At 37.5% G+C, this 27,902-nt stretch overlaps 1 protein-coding gene and 3 pseudogenes across 2 annotated transcripts; 1 reads left to right on the top strand and 3 right to left on the bottom strand.

Annotated features, from left to right (window-relative positions):
- Positions 1–23,514, bottom strand: part of LOC140694283 (olfactory receptor 8K3-like) — a 47,174-nt pseudogene extending 23,660 nt beyond the window's left edge.
- LOC140694281 (olfactory receptor 8K3-like) lies at positions 1,035–23,520 on the bottom strand (annotated as a pseudogene).
- LOC140694359 (olfactory receptor 5T2-like) lies at positions 14,793–15,755 on the top strand (annotated as a pseudogene).
- On the bottom strand, positions 20,382–26,356 carry LOC140694282 (olfactory receptor 8H1-like). Of its 2 annotated transcripts, none has more exons than XM_072957597.1 (3): positions 26,251–26,356; positions 23,382–23,534; positions 20,382–22,266 (listed from the first exon to the last, which is right to left on the bottom strand). In XM_072957597.1, the coding sequence occupies exon 3, from the start codon at positions 22,245–22,247 to the stop codon at positions 21,300–21,302; it is 948 nt and encodes a 315-aa protein (XP_072813698.1). In that variant the 5' UTR covers positions 22,248–22,266; positions 23,382–23,534; positions 26,251–26,356; the 3' UTR covers positions 20,382–21,299. The 2 variants fall into 2 exon arrangements, with proteins under 2 accessions (XP_072813698.1, XP_072813699.1); XM_072957598.1 differs by having other exon boundaries at positions 20,382–22,283; positions 26,251–26,340.
- Positions 26,357–27,902: the final 1,546 nt, after the last annotated feature.

Raw genomic sequence — 27,902 nt, 5'->3', positions numbered from 1 at the left:
TCTTATTGGAAGACAGGGTTGCCCCTGGGTGTGGATGAACAAATGTCCCCTGCAGGACTTGGTCCCCCAACCTTAGGTCACCCAGAGAAGATTATGGGTTTCCTGGGGGGTCTCTGGACATGTTTCCTCAGAGATCAAATTTGAATAATTAGAAGCAGGGGCCTTCCTCTCCCACTAGCCAGGGCCAAGTCCTAGGATGTGAAGCTGACATTGGCCATTGGAAGGTTTAACTGCTTTGGTCACAGAACAGGGTGGGAGCATATCTATGAGGAAATTCTAATTGTCCCTCAAGCTTAGCTTCTGGGAAGGATTCAATTGTTTCTCTCCACTTAGCATAGAGTAGACACTAGGATTGAATTGTTGCTAGGTCATGTGTGTTAAAAGTGGACGATTTTTTGGACTTAAATCTGGATTCAAATTTCACTACATAGCCTCATGATACAAGGTATAATCACTGTTTAATCTCTTACATGCCCTCTGTGAATATGTGCCTTGGTAGATGGTTGTGAGCTTCAAATTACATAAAGCATAGAAATTTCTGACATGTAGAGATAATTTAAAAAATTATACATCTTATAATTATATTATTATAAAAATGGAATCAGGAACCAAGAGAATACAGAGATTATTTTATTTTAAAATTTAAAAAGAGGAATTTTTTTTATTGCATTAAATCTATAAGAAAATTTGGAGAGAACTGACTTCATCACATTTATTTCCTCCAGCCAATGGGCATGGTATATTGCTACATTTGTGTCTTCTTTAATAACTCAATAATGTTTCCATAATTTGTAGCAATAATGTCACACAAATCACTCATTAGATTTTTTTGAGTATTTTTCAGATTTTTTTTCTAGTGTGATGTATTGTTTAAAATTTTATTTTTACCTGTTTCATTCTAGTATATAGAAACATAATGAACTTTTGGTATGCTGAACTTGTATCCACCAGTTTTGCAAAATTTACCTTTTATTTCTAATTTTTTAGCTTGAAATTCTTTTGGATTTTTAATTAACACAATTATGCTACTTGAAAACAGTTACACTTTTATTTTTCTTCCCTGAGCATATACATGTTTACATACCATAATTTAACAGAAATCTGAGGTGTCAGCAAACACAAAGGAGATAGAGTTAGAGCATCATGAAGGCCAATATTTTTGATGCATTTTTTATTGCTGTATACATGCCCAGCACACAGAATAGTCACTGTCATCTTCCATGTGTCAGTATGCCAGTATGACAGGCACTAGTATTTAAATATTGTGTGATACACACACACATGAAATATTTTATTAAAAGACACAAGTGTACCTTTGAAAACAAGATTATTTAATGGTAGATGCAGTGAAAAAGACTTCCCTTCAATTGCAACATAAATATGTGGCAACATGAGAACAGGGATCTGGACTTCAGTCTCTTGCCCTAAAAGTTGAGGACAAATCAAAGTTGATCAGTACTTGAATATCTATAAGTTGAAAATGAGAAACATGTTTCTAGTTTGCATTCCTTTCACTCATTACTGCTTTCTAACAGTTCATCACATGTAATAAACAGTTGTCTATAGTCTAATTTGTTTTATATGCATTGCGTATTAAACTATATAGGGAATTTGCACAGATTTTTCCACATCCTATGCAGGGCGCCTTTGACCTCTCTGTTCCTCAAACTGTAGATCATAGGATTCAGCATGGGAATTACCAAAGTGAAAAACACAGAAGCTATTTTATCAGAATCGAAGGAATGACTGGACTTGGGCTGCATGTACATGAAGAAGAGGGTCACATATAACACAACTACCACTGTCAGGTGAGACCTGCAGGTGGAGAAGGCTTTGCAACTGCTTTCTGCAGAGTTCATCCTGAGGATGGCCTTAAGGATCAGTATGTAGGACACAAGGACAATCAGAAGAGATGAAACCAAGTTAAACACTGAACAGATCAGTATGAGCAACTCAATTTTCCGGGTGCTTGAGCACAGCAAACTTAACAAGGGAAGACTGTCACAGTAGAAGTGACTAATGACATAGCCACAGAATGATGAAGTAAATATCTTTATGGTGGTTATCAGAGACACAGAGGCACTGTAAAGGTAGGGGACTCCTACCAGCACCCAGCACAGGCTTTGGGACATAACTACACTGTAGAGCAGAGGGTTACAGATGGCCAAATAATGGTCATAGGCCATTGCTGACAGGATGAAAAGCTCACTGATGATGAATAAGATGAAGAAATCCAGCTGTGTGGCACACTAATTACAGGGGATTGTGTTTTGATCACTTATAAAATTTACCAATATTTTGAGCCCCAAAGTTGTTGAATAACCAAACTCAATGAAAGCCAGGTGTCTGAGAAAGAAGTACATGGGTGTCTGTAGCCTGGAGTCCACCTCGGTGAGGATGACCACACCCAAGTTGCCCACCAGTGAGATCATGTAGATAATGAGAAAGAGCGCAAATAATGGAGCCTGGAGCTCAGGGTGGTCTGTGATTCCCAAGAGAATGAATTCTTTCAGCTCCATTTGATTGTGTCTGTCCATCCAGGCCATGGAGGAAATTAACTGTGGGAAGAACCATCAGAAGAGACACTGGGTTTCAGAAGACATCATCTGTGAAAAGTTTAGTATTCACAGTCATTCTGTGTAAGACAGATCCCATTATTTTTGACAGAGTGATTTAAAACAAGACTCAACCCCCTCATTGAACCTGGAAGCAAATTTAGAGACCATTACAACCTAAGATCTAAAGTAGACATCTGATTTTTGTGTGTCATATACTGGTTCTCACTTCAAGGTACATATATTTCCTTTACAGCTCTGTCAACAATGTCATCAGAGAAGTTCGATCAGAGTGGGAATTCTTACATTTTTTCAAAAATTTTTTTCATTTAAACCGCACATAATTGGTTACAATGTATCAATTTTAGAAAGAATTATAATAAAAAGTAATAACCCTTTGCTTCCTGACCTTGCAATTTAGCCCCAGTCTCCAAAAAAAATGCTATGAAACTAATTTAATAGACTTTGATCCACTTCTCTTCATTATAACTCCACATAGACAAATGGTATTTTCATTCCACTATCCATTTGATTTTTTAAATTGTACTATCATTCAACCATGCTTTTATGAGTTTTAAATATTGTTTAGTGATGTTTATAATGATAGAAAATAATTTAGCAAATTTTCAGTAGTCCCCAATATGCCCACTGTACTGCACATAAATGACTTATTTCTTCAAGAAATGTGGATCTGAAACTTCAGCAAATGTAAGCCAATTTTTGAAGTTTCTGAGTTTTTCCTATATTGCATACCAAGTAGACCCTACATCTGTAATTGATTCAATCTGGGAAAGAACAACAGATAAGTATGCCCACATTTGCTTTGACCTTAGCCCAATATCTCTGAAATGATGAATTTAATATTGTAGTTGTTATATTTTTCTAGCACATTTTAAGACAAGTAAAAATTAAAACCATCTAGTAAACTACTATGGATATACATATCCAACAGAAAGAAACATCTCTGTGAAGCAGAGAATGCTCTCTCAAATGCCTCAGGGGCTGGCAAATGATATCACTGCATGAAGGATAAGGATGAAAAATAAAGACGGTCATAGGGAACAAGAGGAATTAGCTATTGCATGATTCATTTGAAGTATTTGAATTTTGTTTAAATTTACATAGACAGGACAAGATTATACTGTATAGCACAGGGAAATACATACAAGAGCTTGTGGCAGCTTACAGTGAAAAACATGTGACAATCAAGATATGTATGCTCACGTATAACTGAAAAATTGTGCTCTACACTGGAATTTGACACAATGTTGTAAAATGACTATAACTCAATAAAAAATGTTAAAAAAGAAATAATATTGTTTAGAATAAATAAAAACAATAAAATTAAAAATAAAAGGGGAATTTCATATCTTTGATAAAATATTTATAAAAAGTAAACTGAACTACTTGTAAAAGGAGAAAAATTAAAACTTTATTGAGAAACATGACAGAAGACATGAATTCAAGATTAATTTGGAAGATTAAATCTGCCTCATACCAGTAACTTTCACAGACACAAAAAGGGAAAATAAGCATTCATTAGTAGCAGCCAAACAAGGAAAATGGCAATGTCTATGCCTTTAGCTACAAAAAAATTATACCCAAAGAAAGGAAGTTTCCACCCTGGCTTGTTCATTGTGGCAAACCTCTTCATCCAAACATTTGCCGTATTTTACAAATCCTTGGAGTTCTTCTGAAACTGAGCTGAGTTGATATTTTCATCTGATCCTCCCCTTATCATCCCCACCCAAGCACTAACTGGAAAGAAACAAGGAGACTGAGCAACAAGAATGACTCTTTTCAGATGGAAACACACATTTCAGAGTTGCACCAGGACTTGGGGAATGGATCTGAAGCCCATGGGGATCCTCTTATGCAAATGCAAACACCAAATCTCAACTAAGCTTTCTAGAAAACTTTGCAAATAGCCTCAACTGAGATACATGTTTGATCCAGCTGAGAATACTGTATTCCCATGCAAAGGAAGGAGAGAAAGAACCAGAAAGGATAAAAGAAAGAAGAATCTTGAACAGTTCTAAAAGTATGTCAGGCTCGTCAATCTTTGAGTGAGTTAGCATCTTTAAAAATATGTACATATAGTATTTAAAGACACCCATACTTCTCTCATTCAACCCAGCTAATAAGGCTACAAGTCCTTCCTTATATATGTTTTCACTCCCTATTGTGTAAAAGATTTTGAATTTTCTCCATAAAGGACCACTAACTACAATTAGGTGGTGTTAGTGAAGGACATAAAATCAATATAAATCTTCTCTAATTACAAATTTGGAATTTGACCAACTGTGCTGCTTGGCAAGTCCTACTTAGAAAACACCAAATTTTTGCTTAAGATGTTCAGTATTATACTCAGTGTCATCCCCTAAACTGCTATTATGTGGCTTGTTATAATCCTTGAAGATTTTTTAAAAACTATACTTCTTCATTATAATCACGTGGAATAATGCTAGATTCTCAAATGCGTGGGTCAAATTCTAACAGCTGAGTAACAGCTGGTGTTTTATCTGTGCCACATAACAGACCTTTGGAGAGATATGGGAAGGTCTCCTGCTCTCCTCTTCCCATCCTTCAAAACATATTTTTTCCTACTCACTTGTGATATGCACAATTTGTAATACAAAAAAGAGATCAAGAAGAAAATGTTCCTTAATGCATCTAAGTACATTATGAGCAAGGAAAGGCAGTATCGTGGGCTAGATTATGAAGTGTCTAAGGAGTGGTGAGTTCACCAGTACTAAGAGTGCAATGCATGCAATAGATTGGTGATTCTTTCAAAGACCAATCTTCCCTGACCATTTAATGCCATTGATTTTAGACTCAGTTTTTCCCCTGCTGTCAATATATAGGCTATACTCCCAAGCCTTTAGCCTCACCATTCATATAAAAATAAATTTATGTAAAGATAGTAGGGCAAAGACATCCTCTCAATGTGGTGTGGTGGAGATATTAGCCCAAGTAAAAAGTCCATTTTGTATTATTTTGGCTTTGCCATTAACTTACAGTTACAAATATCACTGTAGCAGACATATCTGTCTCTCATCCCTTGTCATTTTGGGCCACCCATGACTTGGCTTGCAGCCATGCTAGATTATTTTCTGGCATGCTGGTAGAAGCCCATGTCCCATGACCTCTTTTTCTGAAGGCATAATATCTTGAGATCCTGCTCAGACCACAGGCTAGGCACTTTGGAAGTGCCTGAGATTTAATGTGTTGAGGAGCAATAACCAACCAATAAGGGACAAGAATCAATGGATAAATATCCAAGCCTTTGCCTTCTTCTAGGTAATCCCTAAAAGAAATCTGAAGGGCACTGCATTACATCTTAAGTGATTGAAACTTAGTTGCATACAGCAGTAATCTATTTTTTACTGCACACTTTATTAGCTTTCTCCCTTCTCAGTCTCACACTTCCTGTTTCTCTCATTTTTGCTTCCTAGAATCATCTACCAAGTTAACTTTATATACCCAACTCCTGGCCTCAGAATCTTCTCTTGGGGAAATTTGCAATCTGACAATTATAGATTATTAGCTAAAAAAAGAAAAACAAGGCTATAAATATGTAGAACACAAATGAAACTGTATGAATGCATGACAATAAGAGATAATGATAACATCGTATTACTGAATAACTGAAAGCCTGATCAGAAACTATAATATCTGAGGCATTGACACTTAGAAAAAAAACTCAGTCAGCATCTTTGCTTAGACAACATTTAAGAGCTTTCAGGAAATGCTGATTCCCTCTTCAGAAGGCCTATGATCTAGAATCCTAGTATAAATATAGAAATAATAACACATAGAAATGAGGTCCCTTATTACCTTCAAAGAACACCAATAAGAATTGCCAAATATATCATTATCTAGAAACCAGTTATGAAAAAAGTTTATTAATATTTGTGGTACAGAGTATTGAGACTGGCATTGGTGACTAAAACCCATATCTATAATTTAAAATTGAAGATAGGGGTCAAGAATTGTCATTGGATCTAATCTAGTAATTAGGATAATCAGTGCCATCTACTCACCTAAAACAAGGAATGCCTCCTTGTTCCCCAATGTGATTACTAGTCCGACTGCAGCCAGAAGAATTTATGTGTCTGTCCCCTTTGAGATACTCCTCTGGGAACTTGATGCAATTCCTTGGTTATTCCCAAAGCATCTGAGAAGTGGAAATGGTGCCACTGGTCTTTGCTAATTATTCAAGGTATTTTTGATTTCCTTATAAAAGAAACATTCTTTATGTACAATTTACCTGATTTATTTTTAAATTATTTTTACTGCCCTCACTCAAATATCTGGATTTAAGTTTATTAATTGTTGGATATATACGTTCATCACCTATGATTACTTCAACATTCAGTGTTTCCCACAATTCATTTGCTCCAAAAGAATAAGCAACATTGTGACTCAGTATAGTGACTCAGGGGAATGCGAGACATGTCATCATATTAATTTCAGGGATGTATAATTTCCCAGGTGCAACTCAGGAGAAAGTGACAAGGCAGCGTGTCAAGTGTTCATGCCCCTGACTGCAGAATCAAATGGAAATACATGGGTGTTCACTTGCTGATTGAATTCATGCCATTTCTAAACCATCAGGTCAGTTGGTTAATTGACCACTGCATTCTGTTAGCTGTCTTCATATTAAAGCCCATTAAAATACCAAGTGATTTGCTAAAAAATAATTTCCTTCTGACATTGAAACTCATGAGATAGTATATCGGTGTATAGATCATTAGAACAGAATATCAGCATTCCAGACCTTTCAGTAATTGTTATAATCTGGTCACCTATAGAATGAGAACATTAATATTTATGCCACAATATTGAAATAACTACTGTTTTAAATGTGAGGAGAATCATAAGAAGAGTAGCCCTGATACAATTCTTGACATTAGTTCAATGATATTTCTTGTTCAGGACAAATAACAGAATTTAGAATCTGAAAGGGCATGTTGATAGGCCAGGTTCAAGATTAAAAGCCACGTTTGATGTTAGAATTGCTCTCCAAAGTTTACCTACTTTAAAGTACCAATATATTTAAATGACCAAGGGGAGAAAACCAGATGCATCCAGGCAGACTAATTAAATGTGGAAAGCAATAAAGATGCAAAGCAATTTCCTTTGAATATGTCAGTTTGGGTTATAAATTTAAGACTACCCTATAATTGAACTTTGTCATTAAATGCATGCATTTTTAAAGCATTAGAAAATATTGGATCACAAAATTAGTGTTATAACTAATCATTGAATAGAAGTGGCAAGAACCTTAATCCAGATATTTCATTCTTTTTAAAATATATTTTTATTGAAGTACAGTCAGTTTACAATGTTGTGTCACTTTCTGGTATATAGCATAATGCTTCAGTCATATAGGAATATAAATATATTCATTTTCAAATAAGATATTTCATTCTTTACCTTCATGTAACATGTGATTTGTGATTATTAATACATATCAAAACATTATTCTCTCAGGATAAATCCAGTGAATCAATTTTAATCATTTTTTTTACTCTATTCACTCTTTCTGTCTCTGGATTATTCCTTAGAGAATAAAGAAGTGTTATGAATTGTGTATTCTGTTGATATCAAAAAATACACATACAGCTCACCACAATTCTATTTTCTACATTACAGTGAGCTTAAATTGACTTGGCTCAAAAAGAGAGTGAAAGACTACAAAGTTAAATACTTCAGCTAAATTCCTCTTTAAACAGGCATTTCTGCTAGAGGCAAAAATGAAAGTTATACTGGGTAAAACTAAGTCAATATTAGAATATATTGAAAGGATTTAGAATTATGAAAAGAAAATGACTATAACTCTTGAAGAATTCAATAATCTACAATCAGATTTTAAAATTAATATAAGGCTTCTTCAAAAATATAATTTAACGGAAGACAGAAAAATCCAAATATCTTAGAATCAACATTGAAACACCAAGTTTTCAAAAGAGAAAAACTAATAATTGCCAAGTGCTGAGCACAGGCCACAGGAATGGATTTCTGCATACATTCCTTCATTTCCCTTTTATAGCAACTGTCACAGCTAAAACAACCCAGAGTCAAGTTTCAGCCCAAGGTCTTCATCATGATGCATGTAGTTTTCACCATCTTTCCCTGCCTCCTGTGATACCATTGTTCCTCTCTGTAACTGACTTCTTTCTTACTACTGTCAGTGAAATAAATAAAATAAATTTAAAATCTGTATATCCCTCCAGGAGAGACAAAAATGATCCACAAATGTCATATACCCAATGGTTGACTGACAGAAAATTTTCTCTCCATTCACTAATTTTCCTACATTTGAAACAGAGCCTCTTATTCTCACTCCCTTTATTCGCCTTATGTTATCTTCCATCAAAGAAATTAAATAAAATTTCTAACTTACAAATCTATTGACCTAAATGTGTAAAGACTCTTTCCTATTTATGTTCCCTGGCATTCTTTCACTCAATTTTTATTCCACTCTGAGTTAACTAAAAATGTTCATAGCAGCACTATTTACAATAGCCAAAACATGGGAACAGCCTAAATGTCCATCAACAGGTGACTGGATAAAGAAGATGTGGTATATTTATACAATGGAATACTACTCAGCCATAAAAACTGACAACATAATGCCATTTGCAGCAACATAGATGCTCCTAGAGAATGTCATTCTAAGTGAAGTAAGCCAGAAAGAGAAAGAAAAATACCATATGAGATCGCTCATATGTGGAATCTAAAAAACAAAAACAAACAAACAAACAAAAATAAAGCATAAATACAGGACAGAAATAGACTCATGGACAGAGAATACAGACTTGTGGTTACCGGGGGGTGGAGGGTGGGAAGGGGTAGACTGGGATTTCAAAATTGTAGAATAGATAAACAAGATTACACTGTATAGCACAGGGAAATATACACAAAATTTTATGATAACTCACAGAGAAAAAAATGTGACAATGAGTGTGTATATGTCCATGAATGACTGAAAAATTGTGCTGAACACTGGAATTTGACACAACATTGTAAAATGATTATAAATCAATAAATAATGTTAAAAAAAAGTCAACAAACTGCAAGCACCTGTTAATAAAGGTCTTGAATAAAAAAAAATTCTATTTCAAATTTAAATACTAAAGCATATCATGTAGTTTGAGATTCAAGATTATAATTTCTGGTGTATTTTGTAAATGATGGAAAAGCTTTTTTCTTACCTGTAGAAATGGAGCTACTCATTTCATGAAGCCATACTATGCATTCTGAACATCTGAACTCTTATATCAGATTCTCAAGCTCTTCTTGAATTCTACAGGGATGTCCCAAGGAGAAAACACACTAATTCCCTTCTGGGACCAAGAAGGAGCAGGAGGATTTTGGTTTTTCATATGGTAAACAGGAGAAAGGAACACTTGTAAATAGTATGAAAGGTATTCTAAAACTCATTGGGTAGTTTATAGAGAGGATAAGATATAAATAAAGCAATATGAAACATTGACAACAAACATAGGACAGTATGTGAATAACTGTAAAATTCTATGTAATAGAACATTAGAATCTTAGAGATCTAACAAAGATGAAGCTCAAAATTTGAGTTGTGTAGCATCTTGTGTCATTTTGGGAACCCTTTATACTAATCTATAGACTAGTGCTAGGCCATGTACTTAAAGAAATTCTTCAAAAAATTGTGAAAAAATACATAGATGCTTAAGCTTTACACTCAGAGATACTAAATTAAAAGATAGGGAATGGAATCTGATTTTTAAAGAAAGAAAGAAGGAAAGAAGAAAAGAAGGAAGTAAAGGAAAAATGAAAGATGATACTGATATACATACAATTATCAAAAAAAGATTAAATGCATTCCCAAATGACCCATATATTCAATGCAACTCTGATTAAAATTACACAAGCTATTTTTTAAACAAATTGACAAGGTAATTCTACAATTTATTTAAAAAAGCAAAGAAAGTAAAGTAGTCAGAGCAATTTTTAAAAAGAAGAATAAAGTAAGATTTATACAATCTAATTTCAAGATTTGCCACAAAACTAATACATCAAGGAGTACGTAGGTCAATGAAATAATCTTCAGCAATAGATTCACACTGTGCAGTTAATTGATTCTTGACAAAATTGCTAAGGAAAATCTACAGAGGAAGAAGAGTATTTTTCTAATGATACGAATGTAAAGAATAGCTTTATATCACAAAAAAACAGATATGACTCATTCTTTGCATCATATATAAAAGTTGTCTCAAAATAAATCTTAGACTTTAATGTAAAACCCTAAAACAATATCACTTTTAGAGAAACAAATTCGGACATTTTTGTGATTGTGGGTTAGTCACAAACTTTTGTATAAAACACAAAATTCATGAATCCTAGAAGAAAAATGTTAAATTACACTTTATCACATTTAAAGTTTGCTTTGTGAAACACCTTGTTGAGAAAATTAACAAACCACAGACTGAATAGCTATTCAATAAAGAATATGAATATTGAATAAGAATATGAATTTATTGTACAGAATATACAAAGTACTTTAAAAACTCAACAATATGAAAACAAAAGGAAAGATAATCAAAATATGGGCATACATTTGAATAGACACTAGACACTGGTAGCAACTAAGTCTATAAAAAATAATGTTCAACAACATTTGTGATTAGAGAAATACAATTTTAAAACCACAATATGATCCCATAATATCTATCAGAATGACTAGAATTTTTAAAGTATAATAGTAGGTAAGCATACAAAGTGCTCACAGTGATGGAGAGCAACTGGAGCTCTCATCCATCCACTACTGGGAGGAAATCAAAATGGTGCAGCTCACCCAGCAATTTCACTCAGTCTTATTTACCCAGAATAAAAGAAAACGTGTCTACACCAAGACCTGTATGCCAATATTTCTAGCATCCCAATTCACTATATTCTAAACCTTGAAATAACCCAAATGCCCATCAACTATTGAATGGATAAGTGAAACATGGTACATCTTTACAGTGGAATATTATTCAGCAATGAACAGGAACAGAGGGATGGTATAGCTCAAGTGGTGGAGCACATGCTTAGCATGCATCCTGGGTTCTATCCCCAGTATCTCTTCTAAAAGTAAATAAATCTAATTATCTCCCCACTACCACCAAAAAATATAATTAATTAATACAATAATAACTGTATCAGTCTCTCACAGTCCCTTTGTGACTGTGAATGGTTGACAGCATGTGGCAAACTGAAGAAAAATATAAGTTCTACTGGATCTCTCTTGTTAACCAATGTTAATTTTCTCCATTTTGGTCCTAGGTGCGTGCTTGTGTGGGTATGTATGATTGTGTGTGTTTTATTGTATGTGTATATTAGATATTTTAAAATTTATTCTGCATAGATTTATTTAATCTGAACAATCTATAGATACTCTATATAATAGCTTCCCTATAGGTTAATACTTAAGATTCATGGATTACGTGGCTTACAAAATCCTACAGAGCTTTAAACTTTTGAGGTCTCCACATTTCCATGGCTTTTTTTTTCTTTTTACTTTTCTTATTACCTTGAATAATGAACTTATAATAAGCTCAAAATTTATACTTTACTCTTTTTAACCAAGCACTTTGTAATTTGAACAGAGTAAATGTGTAATGAATTTTATTGACTATAAATCCATCTGCTAGATTCTGCAAAATATATATTGTGGTTTTACATTACTATAGTTTACCGTATTTACCTACTTGTTGCTATGTAATATGGCTTACATTGCCAGGATGAAAGCATTGGTTCTCAGAGAAATTAGTGCTAACCCAGTGTCAGGGCTATGGTATAAGAATATGTCTCACATCTTAAGGTTTCCTATATAGGGTTAGACAATGTATATATTTTTTGAAGGCATCATTTTAAACCAGACATTGAAAACGTTATTCATTTTATGCATATCAACATGTAGTACATTATTTTAGAGCCACTTACTTTTTTTATTATTGAGTAAATCATCATGTTGCTGTTTTGAACCAGAAGAAAATTGGAGCATATTCCCCTTGGGGCATCTCCTGTGGGTTTTACCAACAGTTAAGTAACTGAATATAAGAATCTGAAGGAACCATATTCACAATGTACTGATGATTGCATTTTCTGTTCCACAGGTAAGAGAAATTTTCAGATCATCTGCAGAATATTTCAAGAGTTGGGATCTAAATTATCAAAATTAATTATGTTATAGTACCAAGGCTTTCTGTTTTTGCCGTTTCTACTGGTGAATAGAACGCATTCATCACAACGTAATTCATGCAGTGTTTGTCTAAAAATTGAAAAACAATACTTCTTGGAACAAAACAAAAGCAAAATGGACAATACTGTTTCATGTTTGTAGAAGTAGTGAGTTTAAGTTTTTATTTTCCTTCTGGAAGAAGACAGACCAAGTCAAAGTAAAACGGGAAAGTTATCAACAGAAGCCAAGAAAACATTTGACCTACTCACCGATCTGGGGGCTTATGTTTTGATGTGAGAAAAATAATCAGTAATTTTTTTATGCTTGTTTTGTTAGTTACATAATGCGGAAGCCACTCTAGATTACTACTTGTGTCATAGTGTTTCTCTTGTCTTAAGGGTTTGAAAATATCCAAATACATCAAAGATCATGTTTTATTTTATTTCAGTGGGGGTGGGGGGATGAGAGGAGGAAGATCAGATCCAGAATGAAGCCAGGATACAGTAAGAGGAGGGAAGAAGTGGTGAAAAGCGCATGTACCCTGGGGGAGATCTGGGACTCAACCTTTCTGGCACTTCTCAGCTGGCAGGGTTTCTGCAAAGGTGAACTAGAGTAACATGTGCAAAGCCCCCTTCCTACAGTTCAATAACTAGTAGTTATTATTTCTCTCCTCCTTTTTGAACTTAGTGCTTCAATACTGAGCCTAAGGTATTTGGACTATTCCACCTTGCATTAAAGTCATATGTTGACAGTTCTCTCTGGGTGACCTTGGCTTTGTCTTCCAGAAGGTTATTGGTATGCACATTCGTCTCCTTCTACCACTTTTTCTAATCAATATGTCTCTTTCTCTCACTAACGGGATTCATCTGAATGAATTGAAACTGGATGAATGTAAATAATGTGCAGATTATTTGCAGTACACTAGGTACCCTGAAGACTGACTCAGATTTTTTGAATGGTAGATTTATAAAAAATAAATGACTTAAATAAAAACTATCCTCCAACTAGTGTTGTAATTACAGGTGAATAACAGAACTCTGAATTCGTGTTCAGGTAACACTGAGAGTCCTCATTTGATTAACCATGGGACAACACAGGAAAGGCTTTTTCTAACTTTCATTTCCTGCTAAGTTTTTTTTAAACTCTTAAATATTAAGTTTTATGTCTAGGTGCAAAGATTGTTTTTGTTGTAGTTATATTTTTAAATGACTAATATCTATAAGTTTATTTAACTGTTACTTTTAAATAATAGTTACCTACCTGTCATTTCCCTGTATAAAAAAATCAATGATATATAATCAAATGTTATGCTATGAGAGAAAAAACATTTCTTATTTTTATTATAATCCTCCTATTTCACCACAGAATTTGAGAGAAGAAAAAGTATTAATTATCGAGAACTTAGATTCCCCAAAACAAAATGAAAGACCAAATTATTCAACCATGGCAACCAATTCAATTCTCAGAAAAAAATTAATTAGTTCTTTTCAGAAAAATCTAATGGAGCTGTAAATGTTTTTACAGAGATTAACTCATAAAATACTACAATTCAGTAGGCAATTAGTTTACCAAACAAATCTTATTCAGCCTATTCTACATGTAAAGGCATTTTAAATATTCAAGTTTATTAATACACTTTGCACATTAATATGTATTCTGCTTTTGAGATAAATATTAATGTAATAATTACATAAGAAATCTTTCTTTAGCTGTAAACTTTGTGTTTTAGTGTGACTTCATAGGGAAAAAGCTAATAGAATTCAGTAGAAAATTAATCATTTGACTTGATAGTTTTTAGAAATGACAGGAAATGAACCAGTTAGTTAAATCCAAAATCTTCCATCTGATTCCACAGTGAATGGTATCATCCTTTGGCCCACCGTCTTATCACTGTCTCTAGAACTGCTGCTGGGAAGTTACGCAGTTCCAAGAAATAAATATGAGAATACGGTTCACATTTCTTAAGTCACAGTATTGCTCACTCTTGTCATAGCACTATGAATTATAATTTTATAAATAGCTTCAAGTTTGTTTCTTGAGGGGTCACCATGCAGAATGTCACTGAAGTGACTCTATTCATACTGAAGGGCTTCACAGACAAGCCTGCCATGCAGATCTTCCTATTTTCCCTGTTTTTAGTGATCTACCTGTTTAATCTGATGGGAAAATTAGGACTAGTTGTGTTGATCACCAAGGCTTCCCGGCTGCACAACCCCATGTACTATTTTCTGAGTCTGTTATCATACGTGGATGCCAGCCTTTCCTCAGTAATTACCCCAAATATGTTAGTAGATTTTATGTCAAAAAATAAAGCCATTACATTCTTTGAATGTGCAGCCCAGTTGTTTCTCATTGTTATTTTAGGGACCACAGAATGCTTCCTCTTGGCCACAATGGCATACGATCGCTAAGTAGCAATCTACAAGCCCCTCCTTTATACAATGAGAATGGCACCCAGAGTCTATGTGCCACTCATCACTGCTTCTTATGTTGGTGGCATTGTGAATGCTTCTGTGGACACAGTGGACAAATTTAGCCTGTACTTCTGTGCGTCCAATGAAATTAAACATGTCTTTTGTGACATCCCTCCTCTCCTTGCTCTTTCTTGCTCTGACACTCACACAAACCAGCTTCTACTCTTCTACTTCATGGGCTCTATTGAGATAGTCACTATCCTTATTGTCCTGATCTATGGCTTCATTCTGCTGGCCATTCTGAGGATGCATTTTTCTGAAGGGAGAAGGAAAGCCTTTTCTACATGTGGCTTTCACCTAACTGCAGTGTCTATTTACCATGGAACCTTCCTCTTCATGTATGTGAGACTGAGTTTTAGCTATGCCTTGGACCATGACATGATAGTGTCTGTATTTTACAGCATCGTGATTCCCATGCAGAATCCAATCATTTATAGTTTAAGGAACAAAGATGTCAAAGAGGCCATGAAGAGAGTGTTTGGGAAACACTGGTTTATTAATAAAGCGTATTTTTCAAATTAACCAGTAAATTGAAACAAATGAAGAATGATATTCTTTGTCTCCATATCAAGAAGTTATGATAAAATTATTTTAGTGTAGTACTCTCCCCATTCTTTTTAGACACCTTTAAATAAAGATCATAGTCAAACCTCCACCTGTGCACTTTCCACACAGGCAGAAAAAATGAGTCTTCCATTTGCTTCTTACTTGATTCATTCAGATACACAGACACATAGACAGACAGGTACAGATAGGTAGATACTGACTGCATCAGCACAATAGTATGAGTGCTGACACAGCAAAGCACGGCAGGATAGCGGCTTAAACAACTGAAATTTATTTCTCACTAGTCCAGAGTCCACAAGTATGAGTTCAGGGTGAAGCCAGAGTTGCCTTCTGCAGTCTTGGCCTTTGTATCATCAATTGCAGTCTCCCTCACCCTGTGTCTTCACATATTCTTTTCTCTCTGTGAGTCTACTGCATCAGAGTCCACCCTAAAGGTTCCATTTTCACTTAATTACCATCACAAAGACCTTATCTCCAAACACAGTCGCATTCTGTGCTACGAGGATTAGAATTTGAACACATGAACGCTGGCATATATCCTCTGTTTATTTACACACACACAGTCACACATGCATGTTCTCTTTTCTTTAAAATGTATAGTATTAACTTTCATCTCAATGCAAGTTAAGTTGGATAGAATTCCAAGTTGCAATTGCAAGTAACTTTATGATTATATCTGACAAGCTTGAGCCAATACCACCCAATTGATAGCAAACCTACAGCTGACATACCCCTGTACCATTTTCTGTGTAATCACTGATTTGGACTCCAGTTTAAAGCACTTTTCTCATCCTTAGATCCACGCATGGACATCAGTCTAATCCCAGCCAGTGAGTCAAGGATCACAGATATGATCCTAGTTTCACTACCATGATGCTTGTGAGGGTACCTTTCTCTTGTATTTATTTGTTCATCCAGAGCATGTACATTAAACTAATTGTATAATTTTTCACAGAATACAGATGCTAGGCATTAGGATTTATCAAGATTATACTTAAACTCAAGAATGGCAAACCAAGCACAATTTACAGTTTAAGGTACATCTGGCTCTGGATTTGGCTCTGTCTGAACTAACCTCCTCTACATCTTTCTGGGTTTCCCTACAGGTGTGGTCCAGACTCAGCTTTGCTCACTTTTCCTTTGACCCTTACCCCTCTGTGATGTCTTTGCAGATGCCACCACTCCTCATCGCCCAGGCTTAAACCAACGTACAGAAAGCATCCCTACTATGCTCACTTTTACTTCTGCTTCCAGCAGGCCTCATTTTTATTGCAAGGATATGTGCCCTTCAAAGATCATTTTTTCCTTAATTTCTTCCTTCTTTCCTTCCTTTCTTTCTTTTTTCTTTCTTCCTTTTTCATTCCTCCATTATTATTATTTGTATTTTGTGAAAATCCTTTTGATTTCATTCTTAGAACATAGAATACAACTTACATATATTTCCCTAAAGTGGGATCACTAAGTTTAAGAACAACTTGACAGTATAAACAGAGCATTTCTTGATGAAACAAATCCTCCCCAATTTTTCTGCATTTATTATTCCTATTTGGAAAGCTCTCCCCACTGCTATTCACATGATTCTTTCCTTTAAAACTCTCTTCTTAGTGAGGATCTTATTTGACAGTTTATCTGCTTTATATCTCCTCACATTCCTTGTTTCTTAAATGCACCATTGCATTTTCAATTATTTTGCATAATATGCAGTTTCATTTCTATTTGATTTGTTGTCTAATCTATTTTCCAGAGTCTAGAACAATGTCTAATACATACCGTTCCTCATAAATATTCCCTTGATGAATGAATATTACAGGTTAAAAACTGTGAAACTTTTTTTTTTTAATTCAACTCAGGGACACTTGTGAAACAGTGACAGCATTTTTTGCGTCAATGTTAGTTATTGCTTAGATTTTCTGGTTTAGTATTTCCTTTAAGTATTTTCCTCTTCTTTTCATTAGTCTATTTTGTCCTTCTTTTCTAGTCTTCTGTATTGGATATGGAGTTTCCAAGGAACACTATGTCAGTGACATTCCCCATGTTTTAAATATGTCATATTTTTGCTATAGATCTATCTGGTATTTTTCTTATTTCGCTTTCACTTGGGAGTGGTTTAGTAACTTATCTTTAAATGCCTAACTGAAATAATTATTTGTAACTGAAAATGTTTTTGTCATTCATTTCTAGACAGAATAAAATTTTTAAATATTCTGAATTCAGAATATTGTTTTCACTAATTATGGCAGTTTTTTTACATACTGCAAGTACACTTGAAAAGAAACTGAAATCTCTCTTATTTATGGTCAATGCTTAATATTTATCTATTAATTTCTATAAAATAATCATATTTAATGAGTGCTTTGTTTTTAAGTCCTCTTCAATGTTTTCTTGATTAAAAAATTTTAACTGCTGTGTATTAGGCTTTCCTAATGTTGGTATGAGTCCATGTATTTTTGTCTTTTCATTTCCTCTGTGAGAAGTTTCCTGTTTTAGAATATTTGTTGCTACATGACTATTTGCACAGATAACACTTACCTTTAAGTTTTCCTTATGAATTGAAATCCATCAATACAAAGTATCCTTTTTTATTTTAATCTTTCCTGCAATCTGCATTTTTTACATTAAAATGACAACCAATGCTTTGTTTTCATTTGTATTACCTAAATGCACATTTGCCCATACATTTATTTTTAACTTTCTGAAACAATTTTTACTATATTTACCTTTAAAAAACTACCTGGAAAGACTTATTTTAGAGATATGTTATGTGTAACTATATTCTGTATTTTGAATCAACATTATATGCTGATAGATTGGATGTGAGATAAGTGAGACAATTTCAGGATTATTTGTGTGTCTTTGCCTAAATGAGTACAAAGGTGGCTTCCCTTTACATATGACTAACATTTAGATATTGCTGATACCTAACTGCAAGTTATCTTGTGAAGATAAACCATGTTAATTATATTTCTAAAGCCCTTTGAACGTTGTCTGGCACATAGTAAGTGCCTAACAAATTATGTTATCACCATTATATCTATCCATTTTTTTTTGAGGCAAACACAGCTGTTTATGTTTCTGACATGCTCTATTCTTGTCTTATTTTCTTGATCATACTTTTATTAAATAGCATTTTGGCATGGCATCATGAAAAAGAGTATTATGTTGTATGCTGCTTCAGGCTACATTTTACATAAACTATGATATGCACTAATGTAACAAGGAATGTTCAGGGCAAATGCAAATAGTCTAAATCTTTCTTATTGCCCATAGATTGTATTACACCTGTGTAATGGTATAATAACCATGGTTTCTAAACTGAATTGTAAAGAGGATAGGGTAGTCTTAATTTAATTAGAATTTAGTTGAATTTAATTGCAATTTTCTCTACTTAAGTGTAGTCCACAAAATCATAGAATCTGCAGACCATATTTGCCAACACAAACCAATGGGATACATTTCCTAATCATAGAAATAATTGAAAGCAAAGTAAAAGCATAGTTTATAAAAAACACTAGGAAAATGAAAAGGGCCTGTAAACATATGAAACGACATAATGCTTATACAAGATGAAAGAGGAGCCAAAGAAGCATAATTTAGACAATTGCAAGACAAAACAAATAGTGTTAGCTCTAAATATAGAGTCTAGACAGCATGGATATCAGAGCAAAAATAAGTCATTATAGTTTTAAATGGCATTCATATTGGATGAAGAAATATTTAAAATAAATTAAGTAAAGGAAAATAATGTATATTTAAAAGACTTGAATAAATTATTTGACAGTTCTGAATTAGTAAATTTTTTATATTAACTCCTAAAAAATTTGCACTTTTACATTTTATTTTAATATTTAACAAATATTTAAGAAAAATAATCAACTATAATTTTACAGAGTAAACAATAGAAATTTCAAAGAATAAAAAAATTGTTACAATAATTTTTTAGTAAAAGCAATCTATATAGTTACCAAAATTCACACTCAAAAAAAATCTAATACTTGGAAAACAGAAAAATATGTTCTTAAATAACCTTTAAATAGCAAAAACATGAAAATTCCAATTCTAGATTATGTAGAAGAAAAATTTAAAAATAATGGAAATTTTAGCAGATTACTTGACTAAAGTTTTTGAGTTGCCACAAAACTTGAATTCATAGTAAATTCATAGCTTTACAATTTATCTTTGTTAAAAAATTTAAAAGAAATGAGTCAAACATTTAATTCAATATTTACTTTAATGATTATAACAAACCTACAGAAATCAGGAGAAAGGCAATGATTTTTTAAAAAACATACACAGAATTTCAAGAAAGAAGCAGTTTACTGAAGCTTGCAGATGAATCACAAGAAGGTTAGCTTTTTAAATGCTTTCAGGTAGCCACCACTGCATGCAGATTTTTAATGTGATGAATTTCAAACATGTCATGTCCAAAGCATTGCAAAGTAACAGTCTGAATTTTTCTCATGTGCAAAGAACACATTCAGCTTAGGTCTCAATGACAAAGGAATAATCAATGGTTAAACTCATAAGTGTACACAGAAAGCTTCAAAAAACTACATAAGAAATAACAGAAATATTGCTTAAGTATTTTATACATATACATATATAACTGTCCATCTAGAAGAACACATACAAAGCTGTTAATAACTGTTAGGACATTTCCAGTATTTTAAATTTTTCAATATTTTTCAAATTTTCTCCAATGGTAACATATAACATTCTAAGTTCAAAATTGTGAAGCGCTCAGTTTTTCCTTTGCCTTTTGTATTTTTGTTCTTCAAATCAATCAAAACTAATTTATAAAACAGAAAGGAGTGTTCTTTACAAAAAAGCTCATGTGCATTAAAAATACTCAGGAAAGTGAGTGTTCTGATTATGATGGCCAGCATTTATCAGTACCACCTTAAATGTTTTATATCCATTATCTGATATAATCTTTATATTAACTATATGGATGTGGAATTGTTACTTATGTCATGTGGTCAAGGACACTTGAGACTGAAAAGTTTCAGTGATTTATTAAGGATTATGCAGCTAAAAGGACAGCAGTTCTAGAGTCTGAATTCTGGAGTGTTTGCTTCCAAAGCAAATGCTCATAATCACTCTGCTATATTGCTTCTCCATAAAACATGAAATAATCAATAAAACTGTTATCATTGTTCCCCCAATGGAGCTTTTTTCCATAATGAAATTCTCTGAAGTTGGAGTATACATGGGAATTTGTATGATACAGTTTAAAAGTGACAACTGTATTTTGTTTCATTTTGCAAATCAGTTGCCCTTAAAAACACAAGTACTTAAACCATAGATTTAACATTTCATAGTTTCCAATTACTATGTGAATTTCTAAAGGCATATTCCTGGAAATGCCCAGATCATAAATGGTCAAATGAAAGATAGCAAAACAGAAGGAAAAAAAAGTATTCTACTATCTCTGGAAAGAGAACAAGGAAATACACTGTAAGCAAGAAAAAAATAGATGAATTTAAAAGTTTAGCATCACTGTTATTTTAATTGCCTGGATCCCTCTATCTTCCGAGTGACTCTACAGAGAGCATTTTTTACTTCTTTGTTCCTAAGGCTATAAATGAATGGATTCAGCATGGGGATCACAATAGTATAAAAAACAGAAGCCACCTGATCCTTTCCCAAGGAGTAAGATTTACTTGGCTTCAAATAAGTAAAAATCATAGTGCCATAAAAGATGGTGACTCCCAGGAGATGCGAGCCACAGGTAGAAAAGGCTTTTTGCTTTCCGGAGGTGGAAGTAGTTTTCAGGACAGTAGACAGGATGAACATATAGGACACAGATATTGTGATAAGAGACACCATTAGGGTGATGCCAGTGACAGTGAATATCATGATTTCAATGTCATGTGTGTCAGTGCAGGACAGGGCTAAGATTGGGGATGTGTCACAGAAGAAGTGCTGGATTACACTGGATTCACAGAAATGCAATCTGCTTATGCAAAGGACATTGACAAAGGAGTCCAGAAAGCCAATCAAATAGGACCCAAGGATGAGGAAGCAGCAGCGTCTTAGGGACATAACTATGGGGTAATGCAGAGGGTTGCAGATGGCTACATAGCGATCATAGGCCATTGAGGAGAGAAGGAAACATTCAGTGGCACCCAGGAAGACAAAGAAGTACATCTGAGTGAAGCAGTTCATCTGTGAAATAGACTTGGCAGAAGTCAGTAAGTTCTCTAAGGTTTTAGGGGTGATGACAGTTGAGTAACTGAGGTCAAGGAATGAGAGGTGACTGAGGAAAAAATACATGGGGGTGTGAAGCTGGAGATCCAGGCGGATTATCAGTATCATCCCCGCATTTCCCAACATGGTAATCAGGTATATCAGGAGAAACAGCGTGAAGAGGGCCAGACGGATCCCTGCAGAATCTGTCAGCCCCCGAAGGATGAAGCTGGACACTTGTGTGTTATTCCTTTGACCCATAGTGTTCAAATGCTATAAACTGTTGAGAAATCAAAGCTAATACTTAACAGGAAGTACTGCAAAAAGATTTGGGTTTATATGTGTGCCATGACATTTGTATTAGTTCTGTGATTATAGAAAGTGATAATAATATAGTGTACAGAGTATGGAAAGAAAACTCTTAATTTGATTGTGAAATAGGGAAATAGGTATAAATTGACATTTGGATAAAATATAATAAAAGTTAATATAGTGGTTAATTAGAATAACCCTGGTACTATTCTAAATGCTTCCTGTTATTAATACACTTAATCTTCATGAAATTATTATATCATAGGTAGTACATGTAGCCACATTTTTTAGGTGAGAAAAAAGGCACAGAGGATATAGGTAACTTATTCAGAGTCAGTTATTCAATGTTGACTCTGGAATTCTATCAAGATTGATTAACTCCAGAGAACATGCTCATAATAGTATGATTGTATTTACAATTAATTTCAGAAAACCTGATGTATAAATTCTAGGTATATAATAAACAAAGATAGAAAAATAGTTTTAATGCATCATGTATTGTCCTTTTGTTTCCAATTTTATTTAATAAAAGATGATAAATTTCAACCCTAGAAGACTCTAGTAAGGTGTATTAAAATTTTAGATCCCATATTAGTATTAATTTTCAAAACATATAATGTTTTCAAAACAACCCTTCAAAACAATTTTTTTCTAAAAATATGCACATTACTTGTAAACCATGATTACATCATTTCTGTATCTCTGATTCCATGAATCCTGGCGCTACTGCAGGGTAAGGTCTATATTCTGTGTGTATATATGCTCTTCTCATTATGTCCCCATTTTGTTTGATCCTAACTAAACCCTTCTAATTTTGAGAACAATACTCACTGTGAGCCAACGTTGGTGAAAAAGTATCTTCTTCCAAAATTATCTGTCTAGAAACATGTCAACCTCCTCCACCCTGCACTCCTGACTTATCTGAACCCTGTGTGCTCTCCAGAGCACGTGTCCCTCCCCACACACTGTGTGTGTTCACTGTGTGTCTCACTCGCTGTGTGCCTCACTCGCTGTGTGCCTCCCACCCAGGTCAGTGCCTAGCACACAGTAGGGCTCAGTAAGTAGTGAATGAACGACTCTTACCATCACTGCTGGGGAGATTCTTGTCTGTGGCCTACAGCATTCATACACCCAGCACACATTCACTGAGGTCCTACTGTGTGCTGGGCGGGTTCAAGACACCAGGCACAGCAGGGAGTGAAACAGGCAGGTCTCCATTCTCATGCAGCAGACAGCCTGGTGGGAGACACAGAGAAAAATAAGTAAAATATACACAATGTCCGGCGGTGATAAGTTCCATGGAGAAAAATAAGGTCAGGGAGGACATTTGAGCAGATACCTGGAGGTGTTTTAGAAGCAGAGGGAGAGAGTTCCTGGCTGAAAGGGCAGCCAGTGCAAAAGCCCTGAGGCCACAGTGGGATGCACGTGGAGGATCTTAGATGTCCTTGTGGGTTCTTTGTCCCACCTTGAGTATGTGTGTTGTTTTTTATTTGTAAGCATTAATCTCACCTTTCTAGCTAAATAACCTGCATCATTAGTCTGTAAAATTTAGCCAATTCTGTCTCAGGTGTTGTGGGCACAATGGCGAGCTAGTTACTTGGGTTGGTAAAGAATTACCAGGGTCTGAGAAGGGTTTAGGAAAGTTTAATAGGGACACTGCTATAGGCCACATCGGGCCCCACAGACAAGAGGTGCCTGCATGAGCACCAAGGGTAGGTGTGTGGGTTCTGTTATTGGGGGTTCTGTGCACACAAGGAGGAGGGGGCTGCATGATCAGTTCATGCACAGGTACCTGGTTGGTTGTGGGATCTGTCAGGGGCTTCCCTGAACAACAGGCTTTACCACTTTGATAAGGGCATTGCCTGTGTTCCTGAGGCAATGAGTTTTCATAGAGTAAACACACACTAAGAGAAGATGTTTTATATCTTGTAGAAATGCAGGTGTGCAAAGGGTCATGCAGTGGGGAGTGGGAGGTAAAGTGCCACTAGGCTCCAGGCATACAGAGAGTCCAGGGATGGGGCCCTATTCCTCTAGAGAGTGCCAGCTGGCTCCACACCAGGGACTTAATGTGGAAACAGGAGAACCTGGGTTGTCAGCACGTGTCTACTGAGTGACCTCCCTAAGCCCTGCTCTGTTAGGCACCAGGGAGCTGTGAAGTGAACACGAAGATCTCCGCCCTGAGGTCCCAATGAGTGAATATCTTGACATCCTCAAGCCCCTTCTTCTGCACCACTGCCCCACTCATCTGGGTCTCAGGCTCTGACCCTGACCTCAGTGGCTCCTTTGTCCCCTACCTCCAGCTCCTCTGGACATCTCTGTGCTGAGTTGTTCCAGGTCAGCGAACCCCAAACTGAGCTCTGCCCTTGCCCCATGACTTCCTCCTCCCTGTGAAGTCCCCTCATGAAAGAGGCCACCACCAGTGGGATCCTTTAGTCCTGAGGCTCGGCCTTCCTCATCCCTCTGATGCCTCCCAGCCCATGATCCCGCTCTGGGGAACCCCCATCATCCTCTCCTCTCCTCTTCAGCCTCGGGCTGCACACAAACACCCTGTTCACAATCCTCCATGAGGCGGGTCCATGTTCACTTGAGGACACAGATTTTGACAAATGGGCAGTGCTGGGAATGAACAGCAGGACCCTGGAGCAGAGGACAGACGAGGACTCCAAATTTGCCAGTGCACAGGTTATAGTGGCGGCAAGACACCCATAAAGGGTGAGGCAGGCATCACAGTACAGCCCCGCCCTCTGCTCCCCCAGGGTGCCCTGTGTTTCCTGCTTTGGCCTGGGGGGCTGCCCCCTCACTCTTTGTTAGAGGGATGTTCACTCATTCATTCACACCCTCATTCACCATGTACATGGGTCCTGCTCTGTGCCAGGCCTCAGCCAGATGACAGCTCATCCTTGGGGACACAGCTCAGACCTCACCTCCTCCATGAAGCTCTTCTGGATTCCAAGTCCCTCCTGCAGCCCCTCTGTCCTCCCCTGGCACCCCCAGGGCTGGGACCTCACTCTGATTTCCTCTCCAATCTGTGAGCTCTGTGAGAGCCCTGGGCCCAATATGGAAAGTGACTTAGAAAAATGTGCCAAAGGGGCTAAGAAAAATGCTACTAATTCTGTGTTACAGACAAGGACACTGAGGCACAGGGAGGGCAGTGTCCACCCAAGGCCACAGAGGAGGGTCTCAGTGAGCCCCTCCATGGCCCTGTTACTAGTTCTCTGTTACAGATGAGGACACTGAGGCACAGAGAGGGAGCAGGGACCTGCTATAACCTTGGCCCCAGGGCCTGTGTCCTTTATGACCAGCTCCGTGCTGCCAGCAGGGATGTAGTCCTGGAATGGATGTTGAAAGCAGCCTGACCCCCAGGGCCCCATCAGATGCAGAGTCACTCAGCACCTACTCCACACCCCTGGGGTGAGGACCTCATTGCTGTTCCTGGAAGCTGGCTGGGCCTCCCTGTGGATTGTCCTGGGACAGGCCAGGAGAGGCTTGGGGCAGCCACAGGGCCCCTGAGGCTAGCTGTCCCCAGCTGAACAGCTCTGGTCCCCTTGACTCTCCCTGGAAGAGGCCTGATGACAAGAAGTATCAGCCGTGCAGCCAGGTGTGCTGTGGAGATGAGGAAATGGGGCACCACGCAGGTACATGCAGATGTTCAGGTATTTACTCAATAATCATTGATTCAGGCCTTGCAGGGTGGCTGGCCTGGGGCCAGGCCTGGGGGTCCAGCAGTGAATACAACCAACCCCTTGAGCCTCCTGGGAAAGCAGTGCTCAGAGAAAGGGGCCCTCAGTGCCCCCACCCTGCTCCCCATGAACAATCACACTGAGATGAGGCTGCGGCCGTGGGTCCCACTGGAGGGTGAAGGGAGGGGGGACACCCAGAGTGGGCACCGACCATGAGCCTGGACACTGGAACCAGAAGGCCTGGGCTGTGTAACTTGGGGTGGTCACCTCACCTGTCCTCTCTGTGCCTCAGTTACTTCTTCTGCAGGAATGGGTGATAGCGCCTGTCCCTGCACCACAGATTTCCACGAGGAGTCAGTGAGCTTCTCTTAGGCGTGTAGGACAGTGTCTGGCCATGGGTCAGGATCCCGCTCACCTCACAATAGTCTGTCCCACTTTAAAGAGGAGAAAGCCAAGGCTGAGGGGGTTATGAGACCAGCCCGGGATCGCCCCCTCCTCATGCTCTGCTGACATCCCCTCCACCCCGCTCTCCTGTGTTCATGTCATCCTTTTGTCCCTCATATTGCTAAGAATCTCTGAGCAAATCCACGTGAATGGAGACACACCCTCTCACCACTTTGGTCTCTCTGGACCATGAGCAACACGGGGATATCGGGCTCCCCCAGACAGTCCAGGAGGCCCAGCATGTCCATCAGTGCACTTCCACTCAGCACGGAGTCGGTGTGAGGCCCAGGGCCAGAGGGCACTGGAATAGCCCAGAATTGGGGAATGCCAGGTGCGTGGTGAAGCACACAGAGGCCCCTGGAAGACAGTGTCCAGGCAGCCAAGGTGCAGGGCGTGAGGGTGCCCAGAAGGAGCAGAGGACAGAGTCCAGCCTGGACACCACCCCCTGCTGGGCCATGAGAGGGCATGAGAATCGGGACAAGCCAGGGCCCTGCTGGGACTCCTCCTCATCCAGCAAAGAGGCGAGAAAAAGACAAGGAGACAAGTGCAGCTGACCCCACGGTGCTCCCTGTGTGCGGGTGCTGCTTCCAGTATCCTGGAGGTTCCTTAAAAGCTTGTAAAGTGGCTGCTTGTTCCAGCCCTGTGTGGGCAGAATTGAGGCAGGGAGGATAGTGACTCAGGACAGAGCTAGGATTCGGCCCAGTGTGTGCTGGGCCCCTCGCTGAGAGCATCCTCTGGGCATCATGGACTCAGGAATTACCCCGACCCCCCCTCTTAAGGCTCCTGGCATGTTAGCAGGGAAGGTCCCAGGGCCCACACCCTCTCAGGGGATCCCAACATGTGGGATCACCACGGTCCTGGGAAAGGAGAGAGTGTGGGCTGGGCGTCAGGTCTGCATTAGACCCCAGTGCTGCCCCTACCGCCGCGTGGCCTGGAGGCTTTCCCCTACCTCTCTGTGCCTGGCTTTCCAGCACTGACTCAGAGGACTGCTGTGCTTGGCACACAGTAGGCCCCCAGTCAGAGGAAAAAGCCAGCCCTCCCCCAAGAATCTCTCCTCTTACAGGCCCAAAGCTAAGCTAGGTGCTGCATGTCACCAGAGCTGACCCTTGACAAGCAGGGCAAGTGCAGTCCAGAAGCTCCTCCCTCCTGCCTGAGGCCCTTCCCTCCTCAGCGACAGTGGCTCGGAGCAGGCCTCGGCATCCCAGAAGTCTGAACTGAGCCTTGTGACCTGGGGAAGTCCCTGTTCCACACAACATGGTTTCCAGGTCCTTCCAACAAGGCACACAAGCACCTGCTCAGTGTTTTAGCTGCAAGGTCCTCCCTTTGCAAATTGCCCCATCACAACCGGGCTAGAAGATGTAAGCTCCAGGCCACATGACTATCAGACACATGACTTCAGGGAAACATCCCTGCCCACACTGTACTCCTGAGAGCCCAACTCCTAGAAGAGGGGATGGTGACCCACAGCTCTGCAGTTTTA

This window comes from Vicugna pacos, unplaced genomic scaffold (assembly GCF_048564905.1).
Source record: "Vicugna pacos unplaced genomic scaffold, VicPac4 scaffold_21, whole genome shotgun sequence".
NCBI lineage: Eukaryota > Metazoa > Chordata > Mammalia > Artiodactyla > Camelidae > Vicugna > Vicugna pacos.
Note: the sequence above shows the minus strand (reverse complement) of the source record. Positions and strands in the feature narration are given on the sequence as shown.